Consider the following 12,843-nt stretch of genomic DNA (forward strand, 5'->3'; position numbering starts at 1 on the left):
ATAATTTTTATTATTAGCCAACACTTGTTCATCCCCAATAATATGCACGTTGCATATAAGGCACAGAATGAGCTAGGCCTCCCTTGGCATGCTCACAGGCTGCACATACTTTCCACTGAGGGTGCCCCTTTCTTCTGGACTGCTATGCCATAGCATTTCAACTCCCACTACTTTCAACCCGGGCAATTGCAGACCTCAAAGGCTAAGTGGTTCCAAAAACCCAGAGATAAAAATACGAATACCTGTAGAATTCCAGAAAATGAATGATGTAATGTACTCTGTAAACAATTATTAATAGTTATGGTGTCTCTGAGGCAATTTACTCCTTTTTAACTGTGAGGCTGATATTAACACACATATTCTTCATTATTTCCCATCAAGCTTTGTTGAGAAGCAGAAGGGAGATGGCTGTTCTGAAATTTAGTCTCCTAATGTGTACAAATGTGAGCCAGGATAGATAGACAACAATTCACATTTTAATCTCAGTCACTGAGTCCAGTCCTGAGTCCTTCAAGTGTCCCCAGGCCCTCTGCCTATGGAAGGAAGGGGCGAGAGAGCTGGATACAATTTAAACCCTCTTCTTAAGTATGTGAATGAATGTTAAATATGCTAAACACCTCAGTCTTCCAACCTAATTAGAACGCGTAGAAAAGAGGCATTTGTAGGACATTTAAAACTTCCAGCATAATAACCCATCTGAAGTCCAACAGGCTGATGAGCGCCCCCCCCCCCCGCCCTCCGGGGCGCGCAAGTGCGCAACTCAGCAGCAGGCAACTCCCCAGCGTCCTGCCCAGTGCAGAGCCTTGAGCCGTGGGCGATTCCGGACCTGCCTGGGATTATAAATCCCGACTGATAAGGACTAACATCTTTCAAGTCTCCCAAACCCAGAAGAAAAGAAAAAATCTTTCTCGTTACAGTAGTAGGATTTTGTTACGATATGCAAAAGTAAAGGTCGAAGTCTGGGAGATTTCGATAATATGGGTGTGTGTGTGGGTGTGTGTGGGGGGTAGTGGTAAAGACTATGCCGCTCCCAACTAGTTGGGCTCCAATCCTAGAACTGCGATTTGAGCACCTACTGTGTGCCAAACGCTCGGATGCAGCGGCGAACAAGATTGTCGAGGTCACCTCTTTTATTACCAGGTCAGGTTGCTAAATCTCGTCTTCTTCACCTCTAAGGAGCACTTGCCTCAGGGAACTGTAAGGATTTCGGGTCTTGCATTAAGATGCAAACGATTAACAAGTTTTTGGGAATTCAAGAACTATTAGCTCTTCTTTCACTCAATCCAATAACTCGAAGGAGAAAGACAGGTGCCGCAGCTAAAAATGATTCTTTGAATAGTTGTTTATACAAGCGCTGGACTCTGTAAAGAAACCTGGTGGGAGCCCTGAATGCGATGGTTCGTAATCTAGCATATCGCAGGAAAGTGAGTCCCGAACTGGCGAGCGCTCGCAGAGAACTCCGGAGGGACTTCTGGCCAGGGTTTCCCGCCCCGGTTCTCAAGGCGGCGTGATTAGCATTCGCCCCACCCCCACCATTTTCCGACTCACGATTGGCCAGTTTTCTTCGGCTGCCGGCCCAGGGAGGGGCCAGAGGGCGCCTAGGGAGAGGCCGAGCCCGCGGGGCAGTGGGAGGGGACGCGCGGAGAGCTTGGCCGGGTGGCCCACCACTTGAGCCCAGGCTTGAGGGGGCGGGGCCGGGGCGGGGCGTCCCGGCGGGCATTAGAGGCAGGTGACCCGGGCAGGGAGGGAGAGGGCAGTCAGCCCGCGGCCGTGTCCCCGCTGCCGTCTGCGCTGCTCTGTGACCACCGAAGGTGGGCGGCAGGGTGCGAGAGCGCGGGGGAGGAGCCGAACAACCCGTTGCTTCCCGATAGCACAGCCACCGCCCCCAGGAGTTCGCTGGAGCGCGGAGCCCCCTGCAGGGGAGGAGGCGAGCGGCGGGCGGGACGCGGCGGCGAGCGCTCACCATGCAGTCCCGGCCGGGCCAGCGCCGGCTGCTAGCCGTGCTGTGAGGCGGCCGGGTCTCCCGGCCACCGCATTCCGCCTTCCTCCCTCCCAGGTGCTGCCAGGCGCTCTCGCCTTTGCTCCGGCACTCGGACCCGGGTGGAACACACGGCCTGCCTCTGCCCCACTCCGCCTGGAACATGACGGGGGGCCCGGAGGAAGAGAAGGCGAGTGACAGGCCTGCGCCGACCCTGTTTGGGGGGCGGCCAGCTCTCTGAGACGCCCCCACCTGCTACCATGTGTCACCGCCACGGTTACCCAGCCTGTCGCTAAACTTTCCCGGCCTCGGCCCGACTCGGAGTTGCGTTTCTGAGCCGAGTGTCCCAAGGACAGAAGACCCAGGCTGGCTGCAGACATCTGCCCCTCTCGGCGAGATCCTTAGAGGTGAGAGCCCGCGCCTTCCCTTTTGCCCTGTTCTCCCGGTTTCTCTGCCCTTTTCCGGGGGCTGAGCGCTCTGACCCCGAGGCACAGCCTGGAGGGCTCGGCCAGCAAAAGGAGGGTGGTGAGAGTCAGTACTTTGGTTCGAGGAGGTTGAGGGGAGGAAAAGAGAGTGGTTAAGTTAGAGATTGGAGACTGCTTTGGGTACGGAGCCGTTGGGACGCCCCTCCAAGAGGGGAGGTTGCAATTTTTCTCCCCCCGCCCCTTCTCTTTTAAAAGAGTCCCTTCCCTGGAATTGGAGCCCTAACCGTCCCTCTCCAGCCCTATTCTGCGAAGAGCTGAGTGCTGGCAGCGGAGGCAGCGCGTTCCCGAAGCAGTTTATCTTTGGACGGATTTCTTTAAGAGAAAAAGAAACCAACAGGTTGCCAACCCCGGCGTCACACGGGAGACTCCGGAGAGGGAAGCCCCAGCCCCGGTTTCCTCTGCCTGCCTTGGCCCCTCGCGGGCTGCGGGAGGAGAGGGGAGGGAGGGGGCGATGGCTCGGCCTGACCCGTGCGCGCCGCCCTCGCTCCTGCTGTTGCTTCTGGCGCAGCTGGCGGGCCGGGCGGCGGCCGCCTCCAAGGCCCCGGTGTGCCAGGAAATCACGGTACCCATGTGCCGCGGCATCGGCTACAACCTGACGCACATGCCCAACCAGTTCAACCACGACACGCAGGACGAGGCGGGCCTGGAGGTGCACCAGTTCTGGCCACTGGTGGAGATCCACTGCTCGCCGGACTTGCGCTTCTTCCTGTGCTCCATGTACACGCCCATCTGCCTGCCGGACTACCATAAACCGCTGCCGCCCTGCCGCTCCGTGTGCGAGCGCGCCAAGGCCGGCTGCTCGCCTCTCATGCGCCAGTATGGCTTCGCCTGGCCAGAGCGCATGAGCTGTGACCGTCTCCCTGTGCTGGGCCGCGACGCCGAGGTCCTGTGCATGGATTACAACCGCAGTGAGGCCACCACGACGCCCCCCAAATCCTTCCCAGCCAAGCCCACCCTCCCAGGCGCGCCAGGGGCACCGTCCTCCGGGAGCGAGTGCACAGCAGGGGGCCCATCTGTGTGCACGTGCCGCGAGCCCTTCGTGCCCATTCTGAAGGAGTCGCACCCACTCTACAACAAGGTGCGAACGGGACAGGTGCCCAACTGTGCGGTGCCCTGCTACCAGCCGTCCTTCAGCCCAGACGAGCGCACGTTCGCCACCTTCTGGATTGGTCTCTGGTCAGTGCTTTGCTTCATCTCCACTTCCACGACGGTGGCCACTTTCCTCATTGACATGGAGCGCTTCCGCTACCCGGAGCGCCCAATTATCTTTCTGTCAGCCTGCTACCTGTGCGTGTCGCTGGGATTCCTGGTGCGCCTGGTTGTGGGCCATGCCAGTGTGGCCTGCAGCCGGGAGCACAACCATATCCACTATGAGACGACAGGCCCTGCGTTGTGCACCGTCGTATTCCTGCTAGTCTATTTCTTTGGCATGGCCAGTTCCATCTGGTGGGTCATCCTGTCGCTCACCTGGTTCTTGGCGGCTGGCATGAAATGGGGCAATGAGGCCATTGCGGGTTATGCACAGTACTTCCACCTAGCAGCGTGGCTTATTCCCAGCGTTAAGTCCATTACGGCGCTGGCTCTGAGCTCGGTGGACGGGGACCCGGTAGCTGGCATATGCTACGTGGGCAACCAGAACCTGAACTCCCTTCGCGGCTTCGTCCTGGGCCCACTGGTGCTCTACCTCCTGGTGGGCACGCTCTTCCTCCTAGCGGGCTTCGTGTCGCTTTTCCGCATCCGCAGCGTCATTAAGCAGGGCGGCACCAAGACGGACAAGCTGGAGAAGCTTATGATCCGCATTGGCATCTTCACGTTGCTCTACACGGTGCCCGCCAGCATCGTGGTGGCCTGCTACCTGTATGAGCAGCACTATCGCGAGAGCTGGGAGGCGGCTCTCACCTGCGCTTGCCCGGGCCCCGACGCCGGCCAGCCTCGCGCCAAGCCCGAGTACTGGGTGCTCATGCTCAAGTATTTCATGTGCCTGGTGGTGGGCATCACGTCGGGCGTCTGGATCTGGTCCGGCAAGACAGTGGAGTCTTGGCGGCGCTTCACCAGCCGCTGCTGCTGCCGCCCGCGGCGGGGCCACAAGAGCGGGGGCGCTATGGCCGCCGGGGACTACGCCGAGGCGAGCGCTGCGCTCACTGGCAGGACCGGGCCTCCGGGCCCCTCTGCCGCCTACCACAAGCAGGTGTCCCTGTCGCACGTATAGGAGGAGGCCTCGGCCGAGGGACCCGTGCTGGGAGTTGAGGGAGGGGGTTGTTTTGTTTCGTAGCTTGAGAAGGTCACTTCCGTTTACCTTCATGGTGCTGATGCCCCCTCCCAGGACAAATTGGAGAGAGGGAAAAGGGGCAGTTTCCAGGGAGCATCTGTCCCAGTTCTTAAAGGGGCTCTCTCACGAGTATACTGATTTGCGTTTCTTACTGCCGCCTTTAGAGGAACCCTCTTTTTAATTTATATGTATTGTTCTTAATTTTTAACTGTTGCATTTTGGCAACAAAATTTACCTTTGCTTTGGGGGCTTTACAATCCTAAAGTTGGCATTGTAATGAGGTTCCATTTGGTTCAGGTTTCTTTGAACTGTGTGGTCTAAATTGGGAAAATGTATTTCCTATACGTGTGTCTTTTTTAAAAAAATGTGAACAGTGAAAGTTTGGGTTGCTGTGACTGGAAAGGAGTGGAGTGTGCTTTTTCAACTAATTTCTCCTTCCACTGCTTAAAAGTGTCCAAGCTGCTTTAGAACTGCTGCACGTCCCGGAGTACAGCCCCAAGTCCTCCCAAGGAGGGGAACATAATGTGCTAGGGCCTCTCCAGGTTGACAGGTTTAGGTGAGGGAGTGCCTAGGGATTTTGTGTGCATTCTTAACCTTGTCAGTTGAGCTTTGGGTTCTTTGCAGCAGCCATTTTCATTCCTAACAGAACCAGTGTCCTGTCCAAGTTAAAAGTAGCAGCATAGAATGTCCACCATAAACATTTGCAATAATAAGAGCCTAAGAGATGGTGATTGGTTGAGCGTGAATTCTAGACTGGTGAGATGGTAAGCTTTGTGCCAGAGAGGGGGTGGGTGGTTCTTAATAAGCTTCTGTGATCCCTTATTATTTTAAAGGAACTTATGTTACAATTTTGGTGAAAGTACACCCACTCTCTTCTGGAAATACTTAGGGATTGTTGCTAAAGAGGGCTCCCTTTTAAATTAAAGGACTAAAACGGATATGCTTCCAGTAATTAAAGTAAATTTCCAGCTTCTCTTATCTGCTCCCTCACCCTGCCTCCTTTATCATGTTAAACAGTCTTTTTGCTTTTCTTATTCCTCCTCTCCTGGAGAGCTGTGATTAGAAACCACACCCACCCTCCAGTGAAGTGCTTGAACTGGGGGAGGGAGGCTGGCTACCTGTGAACAAACATTGGCCCCAGGAGGGAAAACAAGTGTCCCTGGACTCAGGGCTAGTTTTTGTCCCCAAAGCAGCCATACAGTGCTCTCTGCAGTCTCTGAAAACAAGAGACCCACAACATCCTTGTATAAGCTTTTAAATATGATTAGTGGAATGCCATTGCAAGAAGAAGCCCCCTCCCCACTCCACTTCCCACCCCACCTTAATTTTCCTTTTCCTTTTCTGAGAAAAAGAAAGGCCTATAACACACTTGCTGTTACTAGGTTTGCTTTCCTAATGTTTAACCATTCCTTCATATATGAAAGCCTATATTTTGGTGAATACACACACACACACACTTCTTTGCCTTCAGAAGTTATGTTCTCCTAATCTGTTTAACCATTCATTCATGAAGAGTGTGAGGCCACCACTGGGAAAGGGGTGACAGTGCATCAGCCAGAAAATACCAGTGACCAGGACTGAGTGGAGAAGAAATTTAATGGCCAAAAGCAATTAAAGATTGAGAAAGCTTCCCTAGGGAAACAACTGGAATCTAGGCATTTGAGCTTCATTTGAACCAAAGTTAGAAAAATTTAAGCCTACATCAGTTTTCTTTCATCAGTGTTGAGTAGACAAATACATAGTTGCCACAGGGAATTGAAATAGTTGGTGGAGAGAAGTCTAGTACCATAGCTCCAAAGCTGATCACATTAATAAAATCGTACTGCTCTTGCCCAGCTCATTCTCTGAATCAAAATTAAAAATCCCGGAGATTTGACAGAACCATGTATACATAGCCACAGAACTTTGCGCATATCTTATTCCTCTATTTATTCAGAAGCCTCCTCCTAGAACCTTGCAATGGATCTCCTGCCTGGCCACCAGTTCCTCTCCTTTTTTCAAATGAGATCACCTTGACCTCTTCCCTCATTTAACATGTCTTCCCAGAATCTGCTGCCTTCAGATTTGGGCTATCCCCCTTCCTTCGAATCCAGAAATGATGCACTAAATCTAAAAGTTGTGGGATGAAGTGAGTGGATTCACACTTTTGTTTTTTTTTATTGTTGCAACATCCCAAACCTAAAAACAATTAATTTAACCTGCAAGACAGTTAAAACATAGATGCTAAGCCAAGGGAGGCAAGCAAGATGGGTTATGCTTTCTGAGATCTAGTTTCAGAAGCACCTTTTATTCTCACCCCTGCTCTCCTTTCTTCCCTCACTCATTCACTAAAGAGACAAAGATAACACCCTCCCCACCCCCCACCCCCTTTTAGTAATCAGCCAACCCACCTAGGGAGAACACTGCATCTATTTATAGCCACTCCTTATTTCTACCCACATACTTATTTTTCCCTGTTTTGCATTTTTGTTATAAACACATCATATTCATGAAAACAGTTATAAAATGAAAGGCTATGGGGTAGGTAGTTCAGCAACTTCTTTACAGCCACCCTTGTGAGGTTGGGATGTAGGGGCCCTGTTTCTATCTCAGATCCAGTTTCTGGACTGTCCCTTTCACTGTCCAGTTTTAAGCAGTGTCTCACTTCACAGTTTAGCTGGGGAGGATCTAGGTAGAAAATTGCCTGCAGGAACTAATGGGACCTCAGTGGCCAGATTGTGGGAAGTTTTTAAAATTTATATTATTTCCCTCCTCGCATTTTGAAGTTGTCTAAATTGGCTGGAAATCATTTTTCTTGGTGCCTTATTGGTTTATTCACACAAACCTTTTGTCAAGTTTCCATGTGACTATTGCCGATGACCAGGTCCTGTGTGTATGTGTTGTGTGTAATTGTGTGCACATACAAGCTTAAATAATATGCCGACAGCACTGTTTCAAAGTTGGTATTCATTAGGCAGTTCCCTCCTGGGCCAGGGCTGCACTAATCTTGACACGGGCTGCCAGGAGAAAACCTCATGGATCACACACCGAACCTTAATAACAGCATCGGTGACCTGCACTCTCTGGTACAGAATGGGAACCCCAGAGCTAGGAAGCGCAGTTGTATATTTTAATGAACTGCTACCCCTGCTAAAGAAGATTCTTTCACTTTTGTGCTCTACAGAAAGACCAAGGGGGGTAGGAGGGACAAAGCTTTGAATAACTGCTTTCTAACACCGAATGTGGCAAACAGGATGGAGCACATCACAAATCTAGGCAGGTGTGAGGTACAGTGACTAAGAATCCCTGCTCCCTCTGCATGCCCTTTTTTGTCTCCAAAGTCTAATCAAGTGATTCTGGGGAAGAAATATGCCTGGGTTGGGGAGGGTGGCTCTGAAAGAAAAAAACTACCAAGACATTAAAGAAGGGTGAAGGATAGGCAGGATGTAAGTTAACCTGACTCAAAACTCAGAAGCTTCTAGCAGCCTGATGACAAATACAGGATTTATTTCAGCCAGCATGTCTGTCTGTGGCACATCTTTTAAAGACAATATTACTTCATGTTTTTACAAACTGTATGTACAGTATGTATGTCTTGTGGGTGTGTATATACATAATATATATTATATATATGAGAGATTTAGTGATTTTTGATACGGGTTTGGTGCAGGTGAATTTCTTACTGAGCCAAATGAGGCACATACCGAGTCAGTAGTTGGAGTCCAGGGCATTCAGTACTTTTTATGATTTCCTAAGTGTGTAGTGCCTACCCCATGCAGTATAGTCACTGTTGTTGTCAAATCCAGAACTCGCATCAGAGCCAGCGATATTTTATTTGTAGACAATCAATTTTAATCTATAAATTATTACTGACAAATGATTATAATTCTGAATCCATAACACTAATAAAAAGAGCATCATAAAGAGGTTTTGTTTTGTTCCTGGAAGTTTAAGTAGAGCAGCAATTGTACATGGTTATGTTAGTCTCAAGATACTTAACTTGCTGACCTTATTTCAGAAAAAAATAATTTGTATGAATTCTGTTTGTGGGAAGGTAAAATAATGGTTTGAGATTTTTATCAAATATGGAGATTAGTTATTTATGAAAACAAAGAAATATCTATTTTTGTTTCTTTGTTCCCAATTAATGTAGATAACTTTTAAAATGCTTTAAAACAATGGTAAAGAAAATAAACAGATGCCCTTCAAGTCTCTTTCTCATTTATGGAGAGACTCTCTGCTTTCTAAGATGGTCTGAGGAGTGGATTCTAACTTTGTAATCTGGTTTTTCAGATGTTCTTAAAATATAAACATCAAAGTCTAATAAGTAAAAATTGAAGCAAATTCCAGTCACCAGAAGCAGAATGAATTAAAGCATGTTTTACTGGAATATACTTTGTTTCTCCTGCCCATCCTGTGATTGTTCAATTATTCATTTGAAGAAATGAAGGGAGCTCCGTGGAAAAACAGATATTGCCTGTGATCTGTTTTATAAACACTCTGTCTACACACTGGAACCTATTTGGAGAGAGATGATGCAATACTGTGTGTATTTGGTTAGGGAACGACTCCCAAAATTGCTTATCATTCAGTAACTGGATTCACTACTAGGTATTGAGCTCTAAATTCATCCGGGAGCCTGGAGGAGAAGAGAGAAATTGATTTAGAGTCCATACTTACCTGTCACCTAAGCACAGATGCTTAGTGAGCCTGAATACTATCGCCAGTGCATCTTCTACTGATTGCTGCTTTGGCAAGAAGGAAAATTAGCCACTGATGTTCCAAATACCACTTCATTTTAATGTCTGGTATGTGAGTGTTCTCTAGCAATGTTTGGAGGCAATGTGAGAAAATGTGTGGGAAAACAAAGGTAATTAAGGGTTTAAAATGTCAAGGGAGACAACAAATCCATTTAGAGGTGGGAATAACAACATGAGAGTATTTAATTCAATGTCAATGGACATTGAGTGCTATAGAGTTTATTAGATTGGTACATAAGTTAGGGCAGGGGGGGTTGCGGGGAGGGATATAACAGGTAGGCATGATGCTGACAGAAAAGCAGTTACAGGTACTTAGGTGTATAGGACTAGCTGGCTCATCTCTCACTTGCTTTCTCCTGGCTCATTTTTAGCCAGCTGAAAAGGGAGAGAGGGGTAGTCACAAGCTGGAGCAGAGACTTTAGAAAAAGTTGAAGAGATGAGCCCAGGATGATATCATAATGCTTCTATTAGTGATTTATTTACAGAGCTCTTCAGTTTGACGATGGAAACAGGATTGAAAGGCAGAATGGTTATAAGCCTAGGCTGGGGAATCAGACAACTGAAGATTCAAATCCCAGCTCCACTTCTAATGGGTTGTGATTCTGAATTTAATCTCATAGTATTTTTTTTCTCATCTGTGAAAATGGGGAAATAGTGGCAATTATATCTTAGGGTTCAGAAGACTTAAAGGATTAAACCAGGTTAAAGCAAGGTTAAGGTAGTAAAGCTAGGAGGCAGAAGATGTTCAGGCATGGAATGGAAAGGGAGTTGAGAGGATGTTTTCAAATTTGAGTCTGCATAAGAATCACTTGCGGTTCCTGTGAAAAATGTAAATTCCCAAGCCTCAGCCCCAGGAATTGAGATTTAGTAGGTCTGGGACCAAAGAAGCTCCTCCCCCTTCCCCCCAAAAAAAATTTGGAATTTTTTGCAAATCTAAAGTTATCCAAGATTTTTAAAAGTTGCAAACATTACTCATCAACATCGTATATTTTTACAGGATGTTATAGTTGTAACATTTGTTACAACTAAGAAGTCAGCGTTGGCACATTACAGTGACCTCCAGGCATCAGATTTTCTACCAATGTTCCTATCTGTGCAGAACCCAATCCAGGATACCACTGCATTTATTGAAAATTCATGTTTCACAGGCACTTTTGGCTGATGAGGCAGGTGGTTTGCAGATCAAATCTTGAGAAGATCTGGGACACTGAAAGGACTGAACAAAATCAAATCACCCCATCCCCTAGCTGAGGAGTTGAAGGCAATTTTAAAGCAGAAGGGGGTGGAGTTTTGGAAATGGAATCCTCTCCATTAGTTCCCTTAAAAACAAGATGTCTAATGCCAGTTGAAATACCAGATTTTGGAAGGTGGCAGATACTACACCTAGTCTTCAGTCTAGATCAAAGATATATGCTTAAGGATGTGAGCAGCTCAGGGGAATTGCTAAGAACGAGTTAGAGATAGCTGCTTTGGGGAAAACAGGACTCAGGTGAACAAAGAGACTAGGGGGCATGTATGCCATATAAAAGCTTTATTTTCTTGAACCTGGTGCTAATACTTTGGAAGTCACAGTAAACAATATCTAGCATTGGCAGGTTGGAGGCTAGCTGAAGGTCACAGGGTGAAGCTAGAATGGACTGCTCATGGGAGGGTCCCAAAGGGCTGAAGCAGCAGGTGAGTGAACGCCTTTAGAGGAGTCAGCTCTCACACTGAGCTACATACAAGAGACACCATTTTGGTAAAGGATTGAATTGAGAAGATGAAGCAGTAGATTGTAAGACAAATTTCTATGTCCTTTGAGGTATTTAAAGAAGATACTACTTATATCTTACTAAGGACCTCAGGGTCTGGACTATCACACCAAATCTCCCTAATCTCATTGAAATTGCTTAGTCCTTAAAACAGTTAAAATAACCACCCATCCTTTTACCCCACTGGATTCCAGATTCCTCTTAATTTCTGATTTCACTTTCCTGAGGCGCAGGAAGAACAAATAAAGCACAAACTGGTATTCTTAACTTTATCTCACGGCTAAGGATGCATTTTCACTTGCCAAACCCATTTAGAATAGTTCAGTGAAAACTGCCTTAGAAACCAAATGTATAGCCCCTTGTACTAGGGAAAGGAGCCTTACTGATGAGCTCCTGGATTTTTTGTATTGTTTGCTGGCAGTGTTAGGCCTTCAAGGTTAAGTGTCTGGCTGTTAGAATTATGATGATCTAATGATAGACTGCTTGATAGATTCTAGGTACAATCTACAGATTTTGCATGCAAACAAGCAGGTTGGGTTATTTTTCTGCCAGCTGTTAAGTACTTTTCCAAGTAGTACTATTCTCAAGAATGGGTGAGGAAATAATTTACTGTCATCTTAAACATGGTTAAAGAGAAGATTTTAGCTTGCTTGTGTGCAAACTAGTTTCCAATAAGACTAAATTGTTTTCTAGTTAATATTTTTTTTAAAAGATTTCCTTTTTAGTTGTAGATGGACACAATATCCCTTATTTTTTTTTAATGTGGTACTGAGGATCAAACCCAGTGCCTCACACACGCTGAGCCACAACCCCAGCCCCAGATATTTGCTTTTTTTAAACCAAAAAATACTGCACTTAGAGCTGTAGGAAACTAAACCAAGAAGTCAAACTGTTATAAAATCAGGATTCAATGCTATTGGATTTCAGTAATATATGGGCATACTGGGAGGTAAATAGGAAATATGAAAATAAAAAGCTTGGATAGAATCTGATATGTGAAAAAAAATTTTTAAATATATTTTTAGTTGTCCATAGACCTTTATTTATATGCAATGCTGAGACTAGAACCCAGTGCCTCACAAATGCTGGGCAAGTACTCTACCGCTGAGCTACAATTACAGCTCTGATTTGTGAAATTTTTTAACCAGAAATACTGAGACTCAAGTTGTGGTGTCAGGATGAACCATATAAAATTACTCACAGGCAATTATTTTTTGACCTGCAAAAATGGTAGTTTTACTGGGTTTAAATATGTATTTCAAATTTGTTTTTTCCTTGTCATGAAAGTTCACAATACACCAATTAAAATTTGAGGTCTATATTACAGTCTTAAAAATGAAGCCAAAAAAACCCACCCCAAACCCCCAAATGAAAATGAAGTCGAATCCAGGTAGATATTTCTTTTATCTTTCCTAGGTATAGAATCCTAAGAAAACTGCAGTTACCACCTTACTAGCAACTTGGTTTCTATGCCTCAAAACAATGGCTGCCCTGCCTTCTAGAGGTAAGGCCAATTGGAAGATCAACTTTTAGTGAAACTACTTATTCTGCCAGTTGGTTCTTAAGTCAGACTCATGTCCACTGTACCTCTCCCAAATCTTTTATGTGTCAGCATTTCTGC

The 12,843-nt window shown here is 46.9% G+C and overlaps 1 protein-coding gene across 1 annotated transcript; it reads left to right on the forward strand.

The window, feature by feature from the left end:
• Positions 1-1,976: 1,976 nt before the first annotated feature.
• Positions 1,977-8,797, forward strand: Fzd5 (frizzled class receptor 5). The gene is made up of 2 exons (XM_076866336.2): positions 1,977-2,385; positions 2,659-8,797. The coding sequence occupies exon 2, from the start codon at positions 2,915-2,917 to the stop codon at positions 4,670-4,672; it is 1,758 nt and encodes a 585-aa protein (XP_076722451.1). The 5' UTR covers positions 1,977-2,385; positions 2,659-2,914; the 3' UTR covers positions 4,673-8,797.
• Positions 8,798-12,843: the final 4,046 nt, after the last annotated feature.

This window comes from Callospermophilus lateralis, chromosome 9 (assembly GCF_048772815.1).
Source record: "Callospermophilus lateralis isolate mCalLat2 chromosome 9, mCalLat2.hap1, whole genome shotgun sequence".
NCBI lineage: Eukaryota > Metazoa > Chordata > Mammalia > Rodentia > Sciuridae > Callospermophilus > Callospermophilus lateralis.